The following is an 11172-nucleotide window of genomic DNA, read 5'->3' as shown; positions in this document are numbered from 1 at the left end:
CCCCTAATCAATTACAACCCCCAACCAACATTATCTCCCATAATTATCTTTCTTTTTCTAATTATTATTAATGTCATTAGCATACACTAACACATGCATAAAAAAAGTGATTATGTCATAGAGTAAAATAAAAATAATAATATTTGAATTATAATTAGCAATAGTAGTTTATCTTGCATTATGCTTTCATGGTATTCATTTAATTTAACTCACTTGTTATTCGTTCAAACAAAAAAATTCAAATCGTTTCTACTGTTATTTTTTCTTCTCCAGATTTTAAAGTTTTGAAATAACATAACCTAACTTCAAATTTGAGATATGAATTTAAAATGCTTTCGAACTTTAGATTACAAAGTGAAACTTCAAACACAAAGATCTATAGTTTGATTCTAAACGATTGAATTTTAGAACTTTTTACACTTCCGACTATTCCTTAAATAGAGGTCCTAAAATTGTCTATTAGTGCAATTCTCCCTCCAAAATCTGTAAATTTCACAAACAACAACTTTTTCGTCTTTACAATTAAAAAATAGCCACTATCACGGAGTTGAAACTTCGAGACATTGTCATGGAAACTTAAACTCGATGACATTGGCTATTTTTAAAACAAATAAAAAAGTGGTTAGTTAACGCTATTTCTAAGTCCATCGAGTCTTTAGAGGGCCTTACTTTACATAAGTCTTGGCCCAACATCTATATAAGGCCCAAAACAAAATCCTACAATTGAAAATATAGAGTAATTAGGAGGATAAATTGGTCAATTTCATCTCTCAATTTGAATATTTAAAATCTCAATCAAGTAACGGTCATATTTCTTCACAATATACATCTTTTAACGTCTCTCAAATCCCTAAATCTCATCATTCAAATTCTTCCTCTCTCCCATTTTTCTCTTCTCCTTCTCCGCCCGTCCGCCGGAAAAGTCGACGCTCTTTCTTAGTTCAAAAATGTCAGAAAACAGATTCTTAGGCAACATTTCTGCGTCTTCGTTCCGAAATCTACTTCCAAAATCAGTTTCAACTAAGAAAAAGTTGAGTTCAAGTAGATTCAAGCATAAAATGAACAGTGAAAATGTTGCTCCTATAGATCCCAACATTCAGATCAGTGATCCACCGTTGTTACCTACAAGTTCGATACTTAAAAAACCCGTCTTGAAGACGATTGATAGTGATGTATCGACAGAACTCACCAGATCTGTTGCACAGGAACAAACATCAGAAGCTCCTGATCCACCAGTTAAGGTAAAATGATAAACCTTTGCTGATTTTAGTTAGGTGGTCGAGGAAAGAGGTGAATTCAGGATATAAACTTAATACAGATATAATTATGGGTTCAAATCTAGTATTTATTGAGATTTCAATAGGGTTTTATGGACTGAGGGTTTGTCTATTCCCTTGTTTTGCTAAATTTCTTCCATTTTTGTTGTGCTTTTTGAGCTATGAATGATCTGTAGTTGCTCTGTATGCTGGGTGTTTGACAGGTTGTTGCAAGGATTAGACCTGCTAATGGTATTGAGAGTGGAACCCAGGCGGTTCGCAAAGCTTCTGATACCTCAGTGTGTGTTGCTGATAGAAAGTTTAACTTTGACATGGTTTTTGGTTCAAATTCGAATCAGGTTGGTAAATTTAATTCCCAAGTTTCTGCCTTTTCAAGCTTTGTTGAATTAATTGTGCTTTTAGATGGTGCTTAGTTCTTTTGGTGTCCACAGTCCTTTTCATGTTAGTTTCTGGCGTTCGTAATTAAGGAGGGGGGACTTTGCTTAGAGATGAGCGATGGAAGACAATAGAGCCAATAGCTTATAGTGACTAGTTAGAATTGATTTAATTGTTGTTACACTTACATTAGGTCAAATAGAGGTAAGTGAGTGATCTAGACGCTAGTTTTAGAAAAGTATTAAATATACCTGAAGAGATCCAAACAGAATTGTTAATATATAGAGGGGTACATATAGTCCACCCCTACTAGTTTGGATCAAGGCTTCTTTGGTTTTATTAAAGAGGGCTCTGATTTGTTGAATGCTGATGTTACAAGGTTCATATAATAGATGGATTTTTCTTATTTAAGCTGTTTTCTCATGATAACAGGAAGACGTATTTCAATCGGTTGGTGCCCCTTTAGTTAAGGATGCATTGGCAGGTTACAACACTTCTCTCTTAGCTTATGGACAGGTTAGTTTTACTTGTAATGTTTCATTTTCATTGTGTCACAATAAATCTGTATCTGATGGCTGAAGTGATTCTTTTGGTGATAGACTGGAAGTGGCAAGACTTATACAATGTGGGGACCTCCTAGTTCCATTGTTGAAGTTCCATCACCTAATGGTCTTCAAGGCATTGTGCCGCGCATTTTTCAGACATTGTTTTCTAGTATACAAAAAGTAAGTTCCTTCTCCATTTAAAAGTTAGAACTGAAGACTGTCAAGACATTTCTGATATTTAGATAATTTCCTTGATTGATCAGGAGCAAGAGAACTCTGAAGGTAAACAGATAAATTACCAGTGTCGTTGCTCGTTCCTAGAGGTATGTATTCTAAATATTTACCCTTGCTCACATATGATGCATACTCGTGCCAAGTCTAATTATGTCACACTTCTTCTTTCCAGATATATGATGAACACATTGGGGATCTACTTGATCCTACACAGAGAAACTTAAAGGTTAGTTGCAAATCTTGGAACACGATATTGTTCTAGCCGCTATTCACTTTATGAAAAACAGAATGCTGAAGATTCGTCCTTTTTGGTTATTCCAGATAATGGATGATCCAAGAGTTGGATTCTATGTTGAGAACATAACTGAGGAATATGTGTCTACCTACGAGGATGTATCACAAATGTTGATTAAGGTGCACAAACGCTTTTCCTATCATAATACTTTGAACTTTCTAGTAGTTCTGTCAATGTAATAAAATGAGATAAGAATGCTTTTTAGCTTTCACTTGTCTTATTGGTTCTTATTCTTTTGCATTTGAATTGTAGGGTCTTTCAAGTAGAAAAGTTGGATCAACGAGCTTCAATTCGAAGAGTTCTAGGTCCCATATTGTTTTTACCTGCGTCATTGAGTCCTGGTGCAAGGTATCTTCCAACTATGAACTCTGGTTTCTTGTGTGTTTTGTCAGGAAGAAATTTTATACATTCATCATCTTCTTATCTAACCCCGGAGTTCATATTACCGTCTAATTTCTCACTATAAAGTTTTATCTTCATAGTTGAAGACCTTTAATCTTTTCAAGTGTCTAATTAAACAATATTACTTCAGGAGTCCTCATCAACGTGTTTTGGTAGCTCAAAGATGAGCAGAATGAGCCTTGTTGATCTTGCTGGATTTGACAAAAATATACCTGATGATGCCGGTAAACAGCTTGTTAAGGAAGGGAAGTATGTAAAGAAGTCCACATCACTGCTCGGGTATGGTTTATACATACATTTTACTGTTTGTTGTATATTGTAGTTTTTTGTCTTTGCGCTCAAACTTTCTTACATATTATATTGCCAACATTGTTGCCTTAAGTTTCAAAATATTTGCTTTCTCAAAGTGATGCCTTCATGCCGTATGCTAAGCCAAAATTGTAGGCAGAGGACTTGATAAGTGACTCTAAGGAAGGAGTTAATAGTCTGTTCTGTTCATGAATTAGCTCATAAATGTTAAATCTACTTTAAAAAATGGCCATATTTTCTTTGAAATCTATTTATCATTGATGTATAACACAAGTGTTACTCTAGTTAATTGTTTCTTAAACTGGTGCAGGCATTTGGTTAATGTTCTCTCTGAAAGGAGTCAGTCCAGGAAACTTGAGGATGTTTCGTACAGCAGTTCCACTTTGACTCATTTAATGAGAGAATCACTTGGTGGGAATGCTAAACTCTCCGTCATATGTGCTATCAGCCCAGAAAACAAGTATTTCCCTTTTCAACTCGAGATGCTTCATGCTTTTCAATATTACGGAAATTCTGTTACCTATGACGTGCATGAAAAACTAGCACATTAGATGGTTAAAATTGTAAATTACTTTGGTGTAAGTGAACCTGAATGAGGGTCATATCATCTGGACCAACTTGCATACGGAACATCAGTTTCTTCTCTTTTAAATGTCACTAATTCGAGGAACATTTATGCAGGCATAATAGTGAAACAGTAAGCACTCTGAGATTTGGGAAACGGGTTAAACTCATACCAAATGAGCCATTGGTAAATGAAATAACAGAAGACGATGTTAATGGCCTGAGTGATCAGATTCGCCAATTGAAGGTACTTTCACTTGTCTCACTGGGGCAGCTGCTCATCTGATTCGTTTAGAGCATAAACTTTATCTGACTTTATGCTTTTATATTGCTTACAGGAAGAGCTTATAAGAGCTCGGTCAAGTGCAAGCATTTCAGTCGGAAGCAACTATGGATCCTTCAGAGGACCAAATGTACGTGAAAGTTTGAATCAGTTGAGAGTGAGCCTTAACCGTTCACTCATCTTACCTGACATAGATAATGGGCGTGAAGAAGAAGAGGTTCACATAAATGAGGATGATATAAAAGAACTACAGCTCCAGATCGATAACTTACGTGGTTCACGTGGAAATAACTCAAACTCTCTCAAGTATTCATCTGGAGAAAGTGAACACTATCTCAGCTGTTCAGAAGAAAGTGAAGGTGAAGAAATTAACTCAGATGAGATACTGGAGGAGACACTTGATGATGCTGACCAAGAGATGGAAACGATGCAGCCTGAATACTGTAGCAGCATCTCAATAGGCCCATCTCGCCATTCTGCTGATCTTCCTGGCCCGGTGTTATCTGAGTCCCCAAAGTTTCGGAACATGCAGAGGAAGAGCTTAATTATCTCCGGTGAAGATAATATTCAAAGTTCCTCCAAAAGTTCTGAATTGCCTTCCCTGCCACAGAAACAAGACCTTGTCCAGTCTTCTTTGAGGTCCAGCAGAATATTTCCTGGGCCAACTGAATCCTTGGCTGCCAGTCTACATAGAGGACTAGAGATCATTGATTATCACCAAAGGAATTCCGCATCAAATAAATCATTGGTTTCCTTCTCTTTTGAACATTTGGCAGTGAACCCAAGCCCAATGTCAAATGATAAGGCCAATGCTTCTATTCAAACATCATCGGAAGAGGGACAATCTTCTCCTTTTGTAGCCACTACATTCCTGTGTCCAAAGTGCAAGACGAAAGCAACTTCCTCTAGTGTTGTTAAGGATAGCACTGGGACATGGATGGTTTCCATGGAAGGGACAAGTACGGATCAAGTAAGTATGGAAATGGGTGGTTGTCTTTCTTTTATTAGCTAGATCATTCATTGTGAATGTTTAAGTTGAATGTTATTCTACCTTCTTTGGCAGGATTCAGAGAAAGTTTTGTTCCAAGCTCTAGAGAGAGAGAAGCAGCTTGAAAGTGTATGCAAGGATCAAGCAGACAAAATTGAGCAGCTAAACCAACGAGTAAGAGTTCTTTCACTCTAGTAATTTGTTTAAATATGACAGAAAATTACCTCAAGTTTGATATTAATTATGAATCTTGTCCTTGCAGCTAGCCCGCTGTAAGTGCACAAAAGAACAGAGTTCTCTAGTTGATTGTGGCAAGGATGTCGTTGATCTCCACGACAATGAGAATCAAGCTTCAATAATCTATCAGAATGGGAGTCAATCACCCAACATCCCTAAGGTGAGCGCCGTTTTTAGCTTTCTTTTGTTAGAGTTGAGCTTTTTCCCATTTTTTCTTATTATTTACTTGCGCCTTTTGGTTTGCTTCAGCTCCTGAAATGGGATGATGAAAGTCCTGAGCCTGAAGCTGCAGGAGAGAAGTATGAAACTAAAGAAATTCAGGGCAATGTCGAAAACAGTGGCGGGAAAAAAATGTTTGATATGGCTGAGAGAGAAGCACTACTTAAAGAAATTGGAGGCCTAAGGGCCCAATTGAAGTCAGATGGAGCCTCCACAAACAAATCACTTGAAAGAACCAGATCCTCTTTGTTAGCACAATCAATGCAGCTGAGAAAAAGTGGTGTATATGCTACTACGGGTTCTGGTGAAGAACTTGAGAAGGAAAGAGAAAGATGGATTGAGATGGAAAGTGAGTGGATTTGTCTAACTGATGAGCTTAGAATTGATCTTGAGGCTTATCGCCAGCGTGCAGAAAAGGTGGCAATGGAATTAATGTTGGAGAAGAAATGCACAGATGAGTTGGATGATGCCCTCAAAAGATCCGTCTTTGGGCAAGCCAGAATAATTGAGCATTACGCGGAACTACAGGAGAAGTACAACGACTTAGCTGAGAAGCATAAGTTGATCTTGCAAGGGATACAAGACGTGAAAAATGCTGCAGCCAAAGCAGGAAAGAAGGGTCATGGTGCTCGTTTCGCTAAGTCTCTCGCTGCAGAGCTCTCAGCTTTGAGAGTGGAAAGGGAAAGAGAGAGGGAAATGCTGAAAAAGGAGAATAAAAGCTTGAGAGTTCAACTTAAAGACACTGCTGAAGCTGTTCATGCTGCCGGAGAACTTCTTGTTAGATTGAGAGAAGCTGAGGAAACAGCTTCACTTGCTGAGGTAATTTTGCGTTTAAACATGGACACACACCGGTTTATTCAATTACGTTAACTCATTGTTTTGATTAAACATTTCTTTACTTCTTTTACAGGAGAACTTTACACAATCAAAGGAAGAGAATGAGAGATTGAAGAAACAAATAGAGAAGCTGAAGAGAAAACATAAGATGGAGATGATAACAATGAAACAGTATCTTGCTGAGAGCCGATTGCCAGAAGCAGCGTTGAGACCGCCTATTTACAGGCAAGACTCTGATGTAGCAAACAATGACAACAACAACACCATCCAACACTCTGAGTATGATGATGATCAATCATGGAGAGCAGAATTTGGTGCCATTTATCAAGAACACATATGAGACATGTCTGATTGAACTATGGAAACACGCGAAGACCCTGCTCGGGCTTTGCTGAAAAAACCTGCTCATCTTGATCAAACCCTTAGTGTTATTTAGGGATGAATTGGCTGTATTCTTATTGATTTTATCATTCTTTTGAAACTTGATTGACCAGATTTGACATTTGTTGTGAGCTGTTTCTTCAGCTTGTTAATAATAATGCTTATGTTTCCTAATGTATACCTAAGTATCCTAAAAAGTCGTTCAACTTTATGCAAGTTTTCTTTCTATAATATGCCTACGAGATGAATTGGACCTCAGTAATATAGGCAATTTCTGACACAAATATTGAGTAACTTTGTTCATTTATGTATTAATAATAAGTACGTACTTTAAACATGTCTGAAGAATTTTCCTATAGTTTTCAATATATTTCGTTGACCGCTAAATTCTGAATATGAAATACAAATTGACACTTGCTTATAGTTAATATGTTTTTGAGAAATTTGGAGTTAAATATTATGAGTACTGAGCTTAAGAAAGAACTTTTTTATTGAAATTGACGGAAAAAAAATGTGTCAAAGACTCAAAGTGGGACCTAAGTATAGAAGCTGAACGGCGTCGTTTTCAGGAGTGACACTCTGTTTTAACAGCACAATTTGGTATTATCTAAAATGAAATCCGCAAAAATATCTTAGAACTTTTAGATTGACAAAACTTAGGGTTTAGCATTTGGAAATTGAGAATGGCGACGCCGACGACCTCACCGAACTCTGAATCCGATTCCGACGTTGAAACAAGTCCGGTGGCGAACCCGTCACCCGGCCAGAATCCTCAATTAACCTCTGATGCGTTAACCACTGCGATTCCGTCTACTCCAGTCGTATGCCTCCTTAGGTTCGCCGGTGACTCTGCTGCTGGAGCCTTCATGGGATCCATTTTCGGATACGGTAATTGTTTATGCAATTTTCTCCCTTAATCTGTCTATTATCGACGAGTTAATAGTTTGAATTCGGTTAGTTTGTTAGTTCAGCTGGATTTTTTGTGGAAATAGCTGAAATGAGTTACTTCTGATTGTTATTTTCGTTTGTGTTCTATGCGGAGTTATCTAGAACTTATTTTTTTGTTGTTTTATGCATTTTCCTCCGCCAGTATGTCTATTGTCGACTCGTTAATAGGTGCAATTTGGTTAGTTTGTTAGTTCAGCTGAATTTTTTGTGGAATAGTGAGTTACTTCTGATTGTTATTTTTGGGATTGTGTTCTCTACAGAGTTATATGAAGCTTATGTTTTGTTGTTTTATGCATTTGACAACCGATGTCTTTTACCAGTTGTAGATATTCGTAGTAGAATTGTGTATCAACCTGTTACCTGTGTAGTGCTGCAGCTGACCTGATATAGCAGTTTTATGTTCACCTTCACCATTTTGTTTGTTGGAGTCTCACAGACTCTCGGGAGACGGAATCTGTGCTTTTGCAAATTATTGTATTTGGCTCTATTGCTATAGTCTGTTTCTCACTCTTGTATGATTGTTGGGGGGTGTACATGGACTATAGTTGTGTATATTAGTACATTATAAGTGTGACAGGAGGTGAAGGCTGCTCTGAATTCGACTACTGATTTCTCGTATCTTCTTCATCCTTTACTTTATTTGATGACTTACTACAATAACTGAGTTGTGCGTTATCCTTTTATGGTAACCTCTAGTTTCTCCAAGTGTAATGAGCGTCAACCGCCCTATATTTTGACGTTGTTTGTTATTTCTTCTGTTTGTTTGTCTAGTTCATATTTCCTTTAACAAATAACATCCTTCTGTTGCTACTGCCGACCATGCATTTCGGGGAACCCTTCTTTCAATACTTTGCTTCTATAAGATTAAATAGCTTCTGGGGATCATAAATGGAATTCTTTGAGTGCAAGAGAAACATTATAAGTTGGTGATGTGCTCTATTTTGCTCAATGTGCTGTTTCAGGCTCAGGATTAATAAAGAAGAAAGGTTTTAAAGGATCCTTTGGGGAAGCAGGAGCTTCGGCAAAGGTATTTCAATCTTTGCTGAATGCCTTAATGATATTTTTGGCAAACTACAGTATAACCACTGTTACTGCTTCCCTCTTTTAACATGTCTAACTGTGACTTGGTTCATTTTCCCTTTCTGTTGTCTAGACTTTTGCAGTTTTATCAGGAGTTCATAGTTTAGTTGTCTGTTTCTTGAAGAGAATACGGGGAAAAGATGATGGTATGACACACACTTTGAACAGCCAGATTTGGAAACACCTTTTATTTTCATTGACTTTCTCTTCTTTCTACAGTTATCAATGCTGGAGTAGCTGGATGTTGCACTGGTCTTGCCCTAAGTTTTCCAGGTACTTCCAACATTTCCCACTTTATAACATAATTATCAGGACTATACCCTCCATTTTTTATTCTCAATTCCTCGAAGTCTTCTTAATTGCCATCTTATGCATGGATTAAAATGATGTTAGTACCCAATGAAGTGTAGATAGAAACAAGTACTGTCATGGTTACACATGTTTGCTGTGTTAGTGTGCCCCTTCAAACCTGAATAAAGCCATGAAGTCTAATTGTATTCATTTGATAATTGTGCAAACGGTGTAAACTTCTGTGATTATTATCGTTAGCTTCTCTAACTATCACTGTCAGTCCCAAACCTACGGTCCTTCTTTGCGGCAATATCTGAATTGGTTGGGAGAAAGTAGCATACGACTTACATGACAAATTTAAGGATGTTTTCAGGTAGGTTGTGTGGTGGTTATGGGGCATGTCATGGAAAAATTGTGCTTGACTCATTTTTTAAAACACAATTTAGTTGTGCATAAATGGAGGATTTTTAGGGCTGCAAATAATAGCTTCGGATTCTGGTTAAATAAGGTGGGAATCTGGGAGATATAAAGATGTCACCAGGCTCACCCCCACAATGAATTGGAAAAATGTGTTCGGATTAAGAGAATATGAAAGCAATGATGTGAAAAAGTAAAGATGAGCAGGAAGGGGTGGGTGTTACAACTGTGTCTTTCCAATATGTAGATTTATTCCAGCATGTCATTATCGTACCCATGACTAAGCTCAAAAAGCAAATAGCTAGATTGGGTGATATTCATGTATTTCAACGATGTCGTGAAGTGCATATAAGTTTCAGTTATGGATTTAAATTCTCCTTATTTGCTTTATAGAAGCATCTTTCTTTGTTTTCTTTGAGTTCTTGCTTCTTGTTAAATTATATGCAAGTTCATGAAGTGCTGCTCATAGTAAGGTTTCTAATTTTCTATATTCGAAATTCTTAACCTCATTCTCGTTTGACCTGTCTAGTCATTTTTCTTTCCTCATTCAATTGATTGCGCTAGAATGTTAGTCATTCCTTATAGTGAACTAGAGTTATAATTAATCTTTCTTTGTTGATGATGCGTCTCAGGTGCACCTCAGGCTCTACTACAGAGTTGTCTCACCTTTGGGGCATTTTCGTTCATCATCGAAGGTCTTAACAAGCAGCAACCTGCATTAGCTCTTACATCTCACATGAATGTCAACATTAGACAGCAATTTGGTGTGCTTGCTCCTTTATCTCTACCTCTACCAAATGAGCTCAAGGAATCCTTTTCATTCTTCTGCCAGTCCCTTAAAAATCGTCGACATGGCTCCGGTTAGATAGTGAAGAAATGCAACAAAATGTCGTTTTCAACCATTTGGCACTATTATCAAGTTTTGTAAATTGTAATCGACTTACCTTTATCCTGCTTTAAGAGTGATAATTCTTGCTGTGTCTCTTTTATTAATACAAAACAATTTTGCTAGGGACTATAATTTTCTCCTTGAAGGTTCATATCCATTTTCATGGTGAATTGTTTCTTAGGCTTATGTTGTTGAAAGAGTACCCCGTTAATTTACCCTAGTGGTACTCTTGTTCCTCGATTATTGGGACAATTAAGTGTAAACCTAGGTAAATACTTATCTGCATTTGGTGTTTACACAAATTGAAGTATGTTTAAAAATTAGAGTGAAAGATTACTCAAAAATCTGGCATATCATTTGAAATGCTTGGTCTTGGACCTGAAAATTATAGTGCATGCTGCCTGAATATTGGACTCCGGAGCTTAAAGGATATAAAATATTAATAAAAATATCAAAATGGTATATAAAATTTTATATTAATCAAAATAGCAAAATCGCTGGAATAACAGCGATTTACTCCACCGGAAAAAGCAAAATCGTTGCTACTGTAGCGATTTTGCAAAATGTGAATTTTTTTTATAAAAAATTAAATCGCTACATA

At 36.9% G+C, this 11172-nt stretch overlaps 2 protein-coding genes across 2 annotated transcripts; both read left to right on the top strand.

Moving 5' to 3' along the window:
• Nucleotides 1-839: 839 nt before the first annotated feature.
• Nucleotides 840-7177, top strand: LOC107026161 (kinesin-like protein KIN-12F). Its single transcript, XM_015227025.2, has 16 exons — nt 840-1241; nt 1481-1615; nt 2085-2168; nt 2252-2377; nt 2461-2520; nt 2604-2657; nt 2753-2845; nt 2979-3074; nt 3259-3407; nt 3748-3897; nt 4119-4248; nt 4340-5254; nt 5348-5446; nt 5535-5669; nt 5759-6547; nt 6639-7177. The coding sequence occupies exons 1-16, from the start codon at nt 948-950 to the stop codon at nt 6903-6905; spliced, it is 3576 nt and encodes a 1191-aa protein (XP_015082511.1). The 5' UTR covers nt 840-947; the 3' UTR covers nt 6906-7177.
• Nucleotides 7178-7546: 369 nt separating this feature from the next.
• LOC107023951 (chloroplastic import inner membrane translocase subunit TIM22-2) lies at nt 7547-10741 on the top strand. The gene is made up of 5 exons (XM_015224802.2): nt 7547-7834; nt 8857-8921; nt 9048-9120; nt 9194-9247; nt 10315-10741. Exons 1-5 carry the CDS (start codon nt 7630-7632, stop codon nt 10545-10547), a joined length of 630 nt encoding a protein of 209 aa, XP_015080288.1. The 5' UTR covers nt 7547-7629; the 3' UTR covers nt 10548-10741.
• Nucleotides 10742-11172: the final 431 nt, after the last annotated feature.

Source organism: Solanum pennellii, chromosome 7, assembly GCF_001406875.1.
Source record: "Solanum pennellii chromosome 7, SPENNV200".
Classification (NCBI taxonomy): domain Eukaryota; kingdom Viridiplantae; phylum Streptophyta; class Magnoliopsida; order Solanales; family Solanaceae; genus Solanum; species Solanum pennellii.
Note: the sequence above shows the minus strand (reverse complement) of the source record. Positions and strands in the feature narration are given on the sequence as shown.